The sequence below is a fragment of the Neoarius graeffei genome, chromosome 25, assembly GCF_027579695.1.
Source record: "Neoarius graeffei isolate fNeoGra1 chromosome 25, fNeoGra1.pri, whole genome shotgun sequence".
In the NCBI taxonomy this organism is placed as follows: domain Eukaryota; kingdom Metazoa; phylum Chordata; class Actinopteri; order Siluriformes; family Ariidae; genus Neoarius; species Neoarius graeffei.
In genome coordinates this window covers 45,307,862-45,322,596 of record NC_083593.1, presented here as the reverse complement: position 1 = coordinate 45,322,596, position 14,735 = coordinate 45,307,862, and the positions used below count along the sequence as shown (strand labels likewise).

Genomic DNA, 14,735 nt, shown 5'->3' with positions numbered 1-14,735 from the left:
GATACACACAGCGAAATGACTCTGGTACAGCAAATATATACACAGAGGACATTACACGGTTGTGCAAATGTATGAAGTTTATCTTCGAGTGCTGAAGGTATATATCACGAGCGAGTAAAGCAAACAAGTGATGTATTTTTCAACGTGAGAAGATAAACTTCATATCTTTGCGCCACAGTGCAATGTTCTTTATATTATATGGACACATCCAGGAAAAAAAAATACTCAAGTTAATCAAAAGAATTTTAATTTTGAACTGGATCGCCATTTTGACAATGCGCATCCGGTCAGCAGAAAAACACTGGGAGTGACATCATCGGAGTGAAATATCGGGAATTATTATACATACAGGACACTTTTTCGATGGAAGAAAAACACATTTTATTTCCTTCTAGCGGGTTTCATTCATTTGGTTTGATAGCATGCAATATTGTCAGCATATCGCTATCCGACATGTATTACGTCGCTCTACCCAATGGAGAGTGAGCGTTGAATATGGTTTACGATATTGCATGGTTGTCAAGACAACATGACGCCACACGGCGGAGCTAATGCAAATATTCAATAAAAGAGTTTTCTGCTGCGCATGTGCGGAAGCATTTCTTTGCTTACCGGGAAAGAGAAAGATGCTTTGAACGCCCGAAAGGCTTCCAAAACTTCATCATTCTATTTCATATTTACAAGAGAAAGATATACCAATAGACATTGAAAAACTGGAAAAGAGAATGTGTATGTATAATAATAAATTTGGCTGGATTTTCTTTCGTGGTATATCAAATATATTCCATTCAGCAAGCATGATATTGAACTCGTCTTCAACTTGTTCAATATCATGCTAGCTGATTGGAATATATCTGATATACCACTCAACGCCAGCTCATATCCATCCATCCATTATCTGTAGCTGCTTTATCCTGTTCTACAGGGTCGCGGGCAAGCTGGAGCCTATCCCAGCTGACTGTGGGCGAAAGGCGGGGTACACCCTGGACAAGTCGCCAGGTCATCGCAGGGCTGACACATAGACACAGACAACCATTCACACTCACATTCACACCTACGGTCAATTTAGAGCCACCAATTAACCTAACCTGCATGCGTTTGGACTGTGGGGGAAACCGGAGGACCCAGAGGAAACCCACACGGACACGGGGAGAACATGCAAACTCCGTACAGAAAGGCCCTCACCGCTCGAACCCAGACCTTCTTGCTGTGAGACGACAGCACTAACCACTACACCACCATGCCACCCCATATATATATATATATATATATATATATATATATATTGGCATAGGGGCGGCACGGTGGTGTAGTGGATAGCGCTGTTGCCTCACAGCAAGAAGGTCCTGGGTTCGAGCCCCGGGGCCGGCGAGGGCCCTTTTGTGTGGAGTTTGCATGTTCTCCCTGTGTCCGCGTGGGTTTCCTCCAGGTGCTCCAGTTTCCCCCACAGTCCAAAGACATGCAGGTTAGGTTAACCGGTGACTCTAAATTGACCGTAGGTGTGAATGTGAGTGTGAATGGTTGTCCGTGTCTATGTGTCAGCCCTGTGATGACCTGGCGACTTGTCCAGGGTGTACCCCGCCTTTCGCCCATAGTCAGCTGGGATAGGCTCCAGCTTGCCTGCGACCCTGTAGAAGGATAAAGTGGCTAGAGATAATGAGATGAGATATTGGCATAGTAGTGTAATGGTTAGCACTGTCTCCTCACAACAAGAAGGTCCTGGGTTCGAGCCCAGCGGCTGGCGAGGGCCTTTCTGTGTGGAGTTTGCATGTTCTCCCCGTGTCCGTGTGGGTTTCCTCCGGGTGCTCCGGTTTCCCCCACAGTCCAAAGACATGCAGGTTAGGTTAACTGGTGACTCTAAATTGACCGTAGGTGTGAATGTGAGTGTGAATTATTGTCTGTGTACCCCGCCTCTCGCCCGTAGCCAGCTGGGATAGGCTCCAGCTTGCCTACGACCCTGTGGAACAGGATAAAGCGGCTAGAGATAATGAGATGACATGATATGTGTGTGTGTGTGTTAGATGTATTTGTCATCTCAAATGTGTAGGATTTCAACACCATTAATACAATCTGGCAACCCAACATGATAACAGTCAGGGGGCATGTCGTATTGTTGTGAGTGTAAAGACTGAAATTGACAGTTTTATTGTATTTCAATCAATTTGTACAACTTTTATAATAATCAGTTAAGTTTTATGATCACGTTTATTATAAACTATCATCATTTGGCGTCACTGTCACTGGAAAAGTGCATACTAACACACCGAATGTAGACTATCAGAACGCAAAAAGAGTCACCACTGTTACAGAAGCTGCTTCATAAAAAAAAATAAAAAAATAAAACCCAGCCCTGTTTACGCTCCTTTGTTGAATGGCGGAGGAATACACACTCGGTTTTTGACGGCTCTCGGCCACTTACTCTTGCCCCACCCCTGTTCCGTTTCGTTCTATTATGAAGTCAGTAGATGGGCAGCCACATGAACCAATCACAAGCGATCTAAACATCACCAACGACGAGGTGAATCTGATTAACCAATAGGAATCACTAACACTTTGCATACGCGACGTCACCAGGATTGACATTGCGTTAAAGCCAATCATTTGTTCGGTTGTAGCAAGCATAGGGTTCTGTCTCGACCAATGAGAATCCGAGAGTGGGCGGGAACGTATCGCGTTGCGTGCAATAACGTTAGGTTGGCTGTATAAGACAGAGGCCGTCGTCTGCTGCTGTAATTTGGCTACAGGGGAAGAAAAATACAGTCTAAAGTGTGTGTGTTTGTTTGTTTTTTTTTAAAGCGTATGTACGGATTTTTTCTTTTTGTTGACTGGACGGTTTTGAGTTCGTATCCGAGTCGCTGTTAAGGTGAGTTAACAAAATAAAAGCGCTATATTGAAGATAAACTGGCTGCAAACACGTCTCTAACCTGTTTATTTTTCTGTCAAACAAAGTAGCAAAGCCCTGCTAGCGGTTTTCGGTGTTAATAATGGCCAGGGCTTTAGAGCAGGACGCCGAGTTGTTGAGCTCGATAATTATCGACTAAACAGCTCTGGAACTGATTCATACTGCCTTGCTGTGTGTTTTTTGTAAACGTATATTATTTAAAACGAACTCAAGAAAGGAACCAAACCGGAGCGGTGGGCAGTGTTTCATCGCGTCCGGTTCGGTTGTAGCTGCACTCATCATGCTCCGGGTTTGTTTCATTGCAGCTGCATCGCATCCTCCGCGGGTTGCGGGTCGATTTGATCCAGAAAACCGGCAGTGTTTCATGCAGCTGTTGGACACCAACATTCCCACTGATCAAACATCTGCCTGAGGTGAGAAATGTGAGTTTGATCGGTATAAAAATGACAAATAACAACTTGGCTGATGGCGAGCGCTGCTTCAGCATGCGGCCTGTTTTCCCTTCATTGTGTTGCATTTCTTTCCTCGACCTCATCGGAGCAGTTAATCGGGTTATTTAGTCGATTAATCGAGTGGAATCTGAAGTTAAATACGCATCTTTTTGGTACTTGCATGAGTTCGTCTGGTGTGAGCTCATGAATCTGCTGCACTGGAATTTGTCCATCGATTTTTTTTTCTTCCCCCCCAGCAAATATTAAAATAAACCTGTATTAAACACGTTATATTACCTGCTGGATCACTAGATTTTTAAGCTCACAGATAGTAAACAAACAATACACTACTGTTACTACTTCTTCCTCTTGAGTATGGGATGAGTTTGAATTCTAGCGCTTTACTATTTTTCTGTCCGTCTACCTACCTATCTACCCCTTTCCTTTTTACGTCTCATACTTGGAGTTGTTTTAATCAAGCATGAGATATCTGGTGATTATTGGAAAGCTAAACCAAGGCCTGCGTTGAAAACATTTACTTCCACTTCCCTATCGTAATCTGTCCTTCTTCTTCGTTATCGTCCAGCACTGCTGTCAGATCAGGGTCCGTGTGGACCTGACTGAACCGCATGCCATATTAATTGGAGTATAGCTTTACACCAGATGCGTGCAACCTTTCTGATACAATTCTCCCATTTCTGGGCTCAGGAAACGACGATTCGCATCCACGGTCGCACCTATGGGCAATTTGTGTGGAAAACCGAGAACATGCAAGCGCTACACAGAAAGGCCCCCGTCGGCTACCGGGCTCAAACCCGGAACCTTCTTGCTGTGAAGCGATAGTACGGACTACTACGCCACCGTACCGTCCAATCGGAATCTGTGCTGAAATGTGATTTATTTATCTCATCTCATTATCTCTAGCCGCTTTATCCTGTTCTACAGGGTCGCAGGCAAGCTGGAGCCTATCCCAGCTGACTACGGGCGAAAGGCGGGGTACACCCTGGACAAGTCGCCAGGTCATCACAGGGCTGACACATAGACACAGACAACCATTCACACTCACATTCACACCTACAGTCAATTTAGCCCATGTTTACATGAGACCGTATCAGCGGATCATCAGATTAACGTTTTTAAAACGATTAGCGTGCACACAGCAACACCAATACACGGATACGCTCGGCTCCGCAGGCATCCTGCGCTCCAAATCACTCCGCCCTGAACAGCGAGTGCCCTCTGGAGGGTGCGCACTCCGGCCTTGTGCAGCTCACAGAGCACGCGAGTGAAGTGCACAAGCTGTGATTCGGGACTGAGCCGCTGTGTGTGTGATCCCAGCGCATATCACTTACCACTTGCAAGTGGAAGGATGGCAAGCCTAAAGACAATCATAACTACACAATGGGCAGTATTTGCATCAGTATTTGCAGTATTTTCATACTTTTATACTCTTTAATGAAAGGTGATACAAGGCGGAAGTCCGCGCCGTTTTTCAGCAGTCGCGTCACATGACCAACGCCAGCGAATCAGGAAGGTGGATGTCACAGTGACGTTGTCCAATGAGACGCCAGCTAGAGCTCAGCACAGCGTATCCGCGTATTCTCAATGTTTACACAGCACCGGAGCTGATACGATCTGGATTGAATACGTGGACCCTGGCGGATTCCCGTTTCCCGGCGTTTCCAGGCGGTTTAATGTAAACGGACAGTGCATCCGCGAAGAAAACGAGACAGATACGGTCTAATGTAAACTTGGCCTTAGAGTCACCAGTTACCCTAACCTGCATGTCTTTGGACTGTGGGGGAAACCGGAGCACCCAGAGGAAACCCACGTGGACACGGGGAGAACATGCAAATTCCGCACAGAAAGGCCCTTGCCGGCCATGGGGCTCGAACCCGGACCTTTTTGCTGTGAGGCGACAGCGCTAACCGCTACACCACCGTGCCGCCCCTGATTTATTTATTATTGTTGTTATTTTCCCCCCTTCTTCAGAGGTGTCAAAATCGCACAGAAGAAGGAAATCTCAGCTCTGAGTCTTTTAACGCAAAGCTCTTCGTCCTTAAACAAGTCCTGTTGGAACTGGGAATGCTTGTCGAGGAAAATCTTGCAGGCCTTCTGTTACTGGTTTCAGTGTTTGGTCAGAGAGGGCGAATCTTACCTGGAGTTACTTCTTCGTGTAAAACGTGGCAGGATCAAGGAACAGACGATATGAATTCTGTTCTGTCGTGGCTGACGAATTTCCAGCCTCAGACCTGGATATGAACGTCAGGAACGATGAACGGGTATCGACAGAACTGTAACAATGTGGAGTCTGTGTCACTCAATTTTTTGGCAACCGCTGAAGAGTTTCTTGACCCTCCTGTACGACTACACAAGGACGCGCAGGTCAGGGTTGAACTTTTCACCACAAGTTGCCATTCTCCCGACCTGGCGCTATGATCGCGTAATCCGATATGGTGAAAGATGAAAATATCGTGTAGTCTGATCCTGGGGTAAGCTTTTATAAATGACTGATCTAGACAGGCGTACAGTAAGAAATATACTCTCTGAATAATTGCGTCGCCTCATCTCGTATGTAAATAAACGCTAATTAACTGAAGCTGCTATCTATTCCTTGTTGATGCATTGGCTGAGCAGTTTTATTCATTTGTATGAAAATGTCAGTCAATTATTTCTGATATTTTCTTATTGTGCTTTGGGGTTATTATTGTTGACGCTAATTTGTAGATAAATGAGTGCAAATTGGCTTAAAAGGCATTTTGGTGTTCTTTATAATGCATGTGAAACTGCACCAAAGAAATTTTTTATTTTTTTTTTAAAATTTGTTTTTCTTCACTCAGGTAACTCCTCAACCCCCCTCTTCCCTGTTCCAACTCCTAAGCGCCTCTCCCGCCTTGACACCCCAGCTACTGTTCCTTCAGGACCTCTCGGCCACTTTGGGCTGGTGGCCTTCTTTCCCAAAGCCTTCTTGGGGAAGCGGGTTTATCTCGTCCCGTTTTTTTCCAAACCACGTCCCGCGTTTCACGGCTACACCCAAACACCCCCGAGGATGTCCTCCATCTTGCCGTTCACGCCGCCGGTGGTGAAGCGCCTGCTGGGCTGGAAGAAGTCTGCGAGCGGCTCGGGCGGAGCAGGCGGCGGAGAACAGAACGGTCAGGAGGAGAAGTGGTGCGAGAAGGCCGTGAAGAGCCTGGTGAAGAAGCTGAAGAAGACGGGCCAGCTGGATGAGCTGGAGAAAGCCATCACCACGCAGAACTGCAACACCAAGTGTGTGACCATCCCCAGGTACGCCAGCGCTAAAGAGAACGCACGTGCACATCTATCTCCCCATGCCAAAACCTTGCTTCCGCTCTCAGCTTATCATGCAGTTTATGTTTGCTCACAGCTGTCAACATGATTTTTGGAAAGGAGAATTGCACAGTTTGACCAGGAAATGTGTTCAGCACAAGTATTTGAACAGAGGGTGCACCTTTCCTCATATTAGCATTGCTTTATTTTATTTTATTTTGTTTCATTGCATTATTTCTGTGTCATGTTGATTTCAGTTCGGGTCTCAGTCGGATTTTTTTTTTTAAACAAACTTCCATTCCATCTCATTTGCACGTTGAAACCGAGTCACGTTTTAACCTTCTCGCTTTCACAGTGATGGATCTAGACCATCAGTGACTTCTATCAGTATTGTGAGAAAACAGTGGTTTCTTAGACTCAACAAGTTGAAACCTTGCGTTTTATGAAAACATTGCCGCTTCGGTTTTTATCACTGCTCTTTTGTAGTATGTTCTAGGATGACGTATTTATGCTTTTGTGAAAGTCAGTTTAAAAAAAAAAAAAGTTGCAGTCCGGTAAACACAGCTGAACATTATAGTTTTTTTTTTTTTTTAAAATCCAGAAAATTGTCAAGGAAATCGTATGCCTTTTGTTATGAGGGCTGAACGATTCAAGACTTGAAGCTGATCTCAAAGGGTAGAGCTTCATGAGCCAAGTTTAATATTAAATATGCACGTTTTAGTCTTTCAGGTTAAACCATGTTCATCCTGAGCCTCCTGCACCGTGGAGCAGGATTGTGTCGGATCTTTGAGGCGCTTCGAGCTCGTCGTTTTTAGAGTTCACGGTCTTTCCAGCTTTCCTTGAGAGTCTGTCTAGGAAGGTTTCACAGGGTGGGAAAATTTGCTGCCGGTGCATGTTTTCTGTTCTAATCAGTCGTTTAACCTTGAAGAGTGCTGGGAATCGCTGAAGACATCATTGTCTCTGTGGCTCTTGACGTGAATACCGGGACACACTGCTCACTTCTGTTACCTTTTGTTTAAAATAAAAATCCGAACTCTGTTGTTCAAGTAGACTTTTTTTTTGTCTTCATACAGTTTTGTTGAAGTAACATTTGAATTCTCTTTAGTCCATTCAGTGTGTACTAACCAGGGCTTTGAACCGGAATTTTTTTCCTATTGGTTCGTTCCGAACAGAAACGGAATTTTAACGTTTCCGGTTTTGGGTTCCACCATTAAATAGACGTTCCCGAACCGGTTAGAACAAAAAAATTTCGTTCCCGGGACGGTTAATTACGTTCCCTGTCAGCTGTTTAACAAATGGCTATAAAATTATGTCTCTGTCTCATCCAGCTTAAGCCAAATGTAGGCTAATTCTATTACAACCTTCATTAAATAAGACAAGAAATAATTCAAAACAATTATTATTTCAAATGTTGGCGATTTGGATTCTCAGTATGTCTTCCCATCTACACAAACAGAAAAAGTGCCAAAAATGAAAGATAATTCGTTTAGTGTGTTACCAAAGGCTAGTCAGGCCCTATACAGGGCTTTCCACAAGCGCCGGCTGCCGGCCATACAGCCGGCACACAATTAAGTCCAGCCGGCTACTTTAATGACTTATTTTTGTAGCCCACAGGTTCTAAATATTAATTTTCGATTTTAATAAAATTAAATGTTTATCTAACGGACTGACAATGTCAAACTGAACCGCACTCATTTAAGTTGTGATTCGCGCTGTTTGTACCGATAATAACCACAAATTCCCTGCAGACTTCGCTGATCCGTGGCCCCGACATGCGGTGTGCGCGTGCGCACACTCGGCGGAGTTTATTTTGTGTTTAACCCCCCCCGGCTGGCTACTTATGTCATGGCTGGCTAGTATGAGCCTTAGGTGGGGTTTACATTAGACCGTATCAGCGGATCATCAGATTAACGTTTTTAAAACGATTAGCGTGCACACAGCAACACCAATACACGATTCGCGTGCACACAGCAATACCAATACACGGATACGCTCGGCTCCGCAGGCATCCTGCGCTCCAAATCACTCCGCCCTGAACAGCGAGTGCCCTCTGGAGGGTGCGCACTCCGGCCTTGCGCAGCTCACAGAGCGCGCGAGTATAGCGCACGAGCAGTGATTCGGGACTGAGCCGCTGTGTGTGTGATCTCAGTGCATGTCGGGCATGCGCGTTACTTACCACTTGCAAGTGGAAGGATGGCAAGCCTAAAGACAATCATAACTACACAATGGGCAGTATTTGCAGTATTTTCATACTTTTATACTCTTTAATGAAAGGTGATACAAGGTGGAAGTCCGCGCCGTTTTTCAGCAGTCGCGTCACATGACCAACGCCAGCGAATCAGGAAGGTGGATGTCACAGTGACGTTGTCCAATGACGACGCCAGCTAGAGCTCAGCACAGCGTATCCGCGTATCTCAATGTTTACACAGCACCGGAGCTGACACGATCTGGATTGAATACGTGGACGCTGGCGGATTTCCGTTTCCCGGCGGTTTAATGTAAACGGACAGTGCAACCGCGAAGAAAACGAGACAGATACGGTCTAATGTAAACTTGGCCTTAGTGGAAAGCCCTGTATGCATTGATAGGCTAACAGAGGTTAACGTCATTTAATGTTCGCGAGCCTCTCATTAACGTGGACAAATATATTGATATTGTGTTTGAAATTAACGTTTTTGAATAACGATAGACTGCAATATTTACCTCTTATTTAAGACGTGGAGACGTGATAGTAGTCCACCCTCCCGCTCTCTCCATTCAGTCAGCGAACGTCACACAGGAAGTGAACCCCAGCGGGTCGTAGAAACTTGCGCAGGAGAAGAATGACTTTTTTATTTGTAGGCTACGGAAACTTTGAGGAACAAAATAAAAACCGGTATTAACCGGTTACCATTATTTTTAATAAGCGTTTCTGTTCCGGAACATAAAAAATAATAAAGTTTCTGGTTTCTGTTCCATGTGAAATAGAAAAAGTTCCCGGTTTTCGTTTTCATTCCTTGAACCGGTTCAAAGCCCTGGTACTAACTGGATAAAAAAAAAAAAAGTTGACCTCCTCTTGAAAACACACACTCAAAGATTTATTATTTTTCTTTTCAGAGCGCTTGTTCCTGGCACTCGAGCGTGATTGGTTTGATTCATGGAGTTTGTCGTGTGCTAAATGGTTATTTTTAACCGCCTCTATATAACAAATGTATGATTAATCCACTTCTCGAGATGCATTTAAGGAGCTGCGGAGACGTATTCCGCTGTTCCATGCTGATGTAAGTAGGAATTGCGGAGGTGGCTTGGCAGTGACTTATTTATTTTTTTCTCTGTAGATTTGATCTGTTGATTAGGTCTCGTTTATTGGTTTGAGGTCACGGATGATGAATCTTGAAACCTCGAACAGCAGCTGTTTCAAACGCATCGCTGAAGGGTTGCGTTTGATCTCGGCTCGTTTGTTTTGTTTTGGTTTACCCTATTTCAAGGAAAACAACCCCTTTATCTACAATAACGTGTCTTCCGGCCCGAGTCTCTGGAAGTCCCGAGTATCAGCGCGTGTCCTTTGAGAAGCGGCAGCAGCACAGATAGCGTATCTGCAAACGTGCCTCCAGCGAGCGCAGGGATGCAGAGAGAGCGCTTTTCTTCCGCACGCGCCCCTCGCCAGAGTGATGGGGTTGCATTTCTAAAGCCTATTGATTGTAATGCGATCACTCTGCTGTCTGGCTGCCTCTGTGTGCTGGCATTAAGGCCCCGTTTTCATCCCCTTCAATAAATCTGCTGAGGAAGCAGACTGCACGGGTGTATAATTCCATCAATTACCGGTGAAGGAGGGAGGAACGGAGTACAGGTCAGTATTTTGCAAAGAGCAGATGACATTATCTTCGGAGCAGACAGGATATCGCATCGCTCCTCGAAGGTGGTGGGGTGGGGATGAGCAACAGCAACCAAAAGCAGAATTCCCACACATTGATTATCGTCTTGAGATGGCAGCTGAGCTGTCGGGCAGGTCGTTATCTAAATTAGGTTTTGAATATTGAAATATGAAAGATTAAACTTTTTTTATATAAATGTTGGGTGTTTTTAAGTGCCTTGTGTTTAAAGAAAAAAAACTTATTTTCCAAGGCATGGCCTAGATTTACTTATGAATTATGATGCTTAATTTTACTCTGCTCAAGTGTGTGGTGTTTGGAGGGGGGGGCTTTTATTTATTTATCCATCCCCCCCCCTCGTCTTTCTTCCTTTTTCAGGTTGTGGATGACCTGAGGAAATAAATAACTTTGCATAGTTATACTTTGTGCAAAAGGGATTTCGTGGTTAGTCGATAATGAGTAGGATCGCAGCTTTACGTTTTGGCGTTCTTTCCTTCAACTGCTTTGTTCTTTAACATGCACAAAGAGCGCTGTACATTAGACACCCTTGCTGCAATGATGGGTTCAGCCTTACCTTTTACAGGATTACGAGAGCGACTGCTTGGCATACGTTCAGAGGACGCAACCCGAGCAGGAGACTTATCGGCAGCGTTGCTCAATTTCTGCCATCACGAGCAAAGATTATAGACTGAGAACACACTGTTTTCTCTCGTGCATCATGGTGCCCCATTATTTTAATCAGATCCTGGATCCGTCCTCGGACTACGTATGGTTAGGTCCTGGCGTAGATGCGAGCAAATTATGGTCTCTAATGGCCCTTTTCCACTACCCTTTTTCAGCTCGCTTCAGCTCACTTCAGCCCGACACGGCTCGCATTTCGACTACCAAAAAACAGCACGACTCAGCTCGTTTCAGCCCTGCTTAGCCCCTAAAACTCGCACCGTTTTGGAGCGGGGCTGAAGCGAGCCAAACCGTGCCGAGTGAGGCTGGGGGCGTGAGCAGACACTCCCCTGTGCACTGATTGGTGAGGAAGAGTGTCCTCACATGCCCACACACGCCCCGCGAGCACGCTGGGATCTGTAAACACCGTAAACCCGGAAGAAGGAGAATTACGAATTACGAGAATTATGAAGCCTTATGCGCCTCGCCTCATCTATACGCTCTTGCCAGTATCTGTTGGCGTTGTCGGTGACAACAAGCCACAGAACCAAGACCAGCAACACTAACGACTCCATGTCCTCCATGTTTATTGTTTACTATCCGGGTCGTGAGACTACCGCTTAAAAGGTCACTGATGTCACTGTTTGCGCCGCTTAACGACATCACGTGACGTCCACCCACTTTCGCTAACTCCACCCAATGTGTCCACCCACTTCCAGCCAGCACGGTTCAGCGCGGTTGTAGTCGAAATGCAACTCCAACAGCCCCACTCAGCACGGCACGGCTCAGCCCGACTCAGCCGCGTTTGTAGTGGAAAAGCGGCATAATAGGGCTGGGTATCACCAGATATCTCACGATACGATACTATGGCGATATTTTGCCCACGATAACGATAATATCACGGTACAGCGATTCTGCGATAATCGATATATTGCAAGAAATTTCAACCACATCACGATATGTGTCACTGAAGAAAATCAGAATTTATTGACCACTGTAAAATTACATTTCACATGCATAACTACACACTCTTGCCAGACATATATTTGTCTCTATTCCACTGCTGGCAAAACCAAGAGTTGCTTCACTACAACATACAGAAAATTCCCATTTCTGTGCTAGTATTCTCAACTTTTCTGTAAGCATGGACACATCAGTGCTGCTTAACAAGCAGAATCAAATTGTTTTATGAAAACTTAAAACTTGCACTGCAGACTGCACATACATTTCAGTGCTGACACTAATATCAATTTGTTCTTTGTAAACTTGAGAACATATACCGGAGAACATTTAACTTGTGCTTATTTTGCAGGAACAACACACCGTCTGAAACACACTGAAAAGTGCAGTGTGCATCTTAGTCTCCTACTGCGCATGCACGAAGCCTACTGCGCATGCGCAGAACACATGAATTAGCAAGTTCTCATACAGACCGGTTTATTATTCAAAACAAGGCATTACAAATTATTTGACTCGGCCAAAGACTCGACCAATACGCACAAAACATAAAAATCGGCAAATGCGTGAAATACTCACCGATTTTCTACCAGCCCAGCTGATCGGTAGGACAAAACTACTGTTGAATTTTCCTACCCTCCTGGATTTCGCGCATGCGCAGTAGGCTTGGTAGGACAAATCCAAGAGGTAGGATAACTTTACAGAACACCGGCTCACTGTTTTTTTGTTTTTTTGTTTTTTTTTTCTCCTTTCCTTTGGAATCCAAAGTGCCTCCAAACATCTGCCTTAAAGTTCGGCGGCGTCTCTAGGTTTACGTTAACAGCCATGCTTGCTTGTTTTTTTTTCCTCACTGCAACCGCCGGGGGAAAAAAGAGAAGACGAAGAGTGCCTTGCAGTGAGGGTGCGGCACAGCGACACCTCGCGGAGCGGAGGTGCGGAAGTCGTACTGGATTTACAACCCGTCTGAAACATGATTTATTATTTGAAAAAATATCGATATTCAAATTTTGAGTATCGATATTGAATCAGAAGACAAAGTATCGCGATATATCGCCGTATCGATATTTTTGCACACCCCTAGTCTCTAATGCCGCTTTTCCACTACCAATGCGGCTGAGTCGGGCTGAGCCGTGCCGTGCTGAGTCGAGCTGAGTGGGGCTGTTGGAGTTGCATTTCGACTACAACCGCGCTGAACCGTGCTGGCTGGAAGTGGGTGGACACATTGGGTGGAGTTAGCGAAAGTGGGTGGACGTCACGTGATGTCGTTAGGCGGCGCAAACGGTGACATCAGTGACCTTTTAAGCGGTAGTCTCACGACCCGGAGAGTAAACAATAAACATGGAGGACATGGAGTCGTTAGTGTTGCTGGTCTTGGTGCTGTGGCTTGTTGTCACCGACAACGCCAACAGATACTGGCAAGAGCGTATAGATGAGGCGAGGCGCATAAGGCTTCAGAAATTCTCGTAATTCGTAATTCTTCTTCCGGGTTTACGGTGTTTACAGATCCCAGCGTGCTCGCGGGGCGTGTGTGGGCATGTGAGGACACTCCTCCTCACCAATCAGTGCACAGGGGAGTGTCTGCTCACGCCCCCAGCCTCACTCGGCTCGGTTTGGCTCGCTTCAGCCCCACTCCAAAACCGTGCGAGTTTTGGGGGCTGAGCAGGGCTGAAGTGAGCTGAGTCGTGCTGCTCTGAGGTAGTCGAAACGCGAGCCGTGTCGGGCTGAAGTGAGCTGAAAAAGGGTAGTGGAAAAGGGCCATAAGTCGCATTGCGTCGTGAAGTTGTCCTGTCAGGAGAGCAGCCTATTGATAAGACGGCTTGTTGGTTTTATCCTGGCTCTGAGAAGCGCGTCGAGATGTTTCGAGCGGTTTTAGTCTCTGCAATGCTGGCAGATCAGATCTGTGGGGTTGCTGGTCACCTGGACACTAGGCATCTTTATAATGATGGTAATATTTTTGGGGGGAAATGATGACATCTCCACACCCTTGTGTGTAATACTTGTATGTTTACAGCAGGGTTGTCATGGTAACCTGTTTTCTCATTGGTTTCCTGGTTATTTTACCCCCCCGAAGAGCTGTCCTTTTCATTCCCTCGAATATTAAACACTTTTTTTTTTTTCCGACTTTAAAATCTAGAAGTCCAATCAGTTAGTCATCCTGCTACACACATGGGTTGCTGTGATCCTTTGTTATCGGAGGAAGTACTCAGCCACTGGTCGGATACACGTGGCCAAGTTTTGGTATAGTGTCTTGGCCAAGTTAAAATTAAAACCACTAGGTGTTTCTCAAGTCTGTTCACTTTGCAGTTTACATAAACTGCTAATTTGTGATCTCCAGTTGTCACTTGATGCCGAATTCAGAGTCGTAAGTCACTGTTTAGTTTTCCAGTGTATGAATATCAGATATTGTATCCACTTTCACTGGATACGAGCAGTCGTGCGCTCTGACTGGCGACTCTGCTACTAGGATATCAGCTCGTATATCGTGAGTAGAGAAAAACAAAATGGCAGCCTGTATTGCTGAACCAACCAAGGACGAAATTAAAAACTCAACTCGAAAACTAAAAAACCCCTTAAAAAAAAAAGCAAAAAAATATGAATTGAAAGTATTTGATCTTAAGGATGTATCTATTTTTAATAATAAAGTTT

At 45.3% G+C, this 14,735-nt stretch overlaps 1 protein-coding gene across 2 annotated transcripts in view; it reads left to right on the top strand.

The window, feature by feature from the left end:
* The first annotated feature begins 2,678 nt into the window (after positions 1 to 2,678).
* The window catches only part of smad2 (SMAD family member 2), a 55,565-nt gene continuing 43,508 nt past the window's right edge, over positions 2,679 to 14,735 (top strand). For both annotated transcript variants that reach the window (XM_060908800.1, XM_060908799.1), the window contains exons 1-3: positions 2,679 to 2,863; positions 3,208 to 3,315; positions 6,174 to 6,618. In XM_060908800.1, the coding sequence (XP_060764783.1) occupies positions 6,383 to 6,618 (236 nt within the window). In that variant the 5' untranslated portion in view covers positions 2,679 to 2,863; positions 3,208 to 3,315; positions 6,174 to 6,382. The remainder of the gene's footprint in view (positions 2,864 to 3,207; positions 3,316 to 6,173; positions 6,619 to 14,735) is intronic.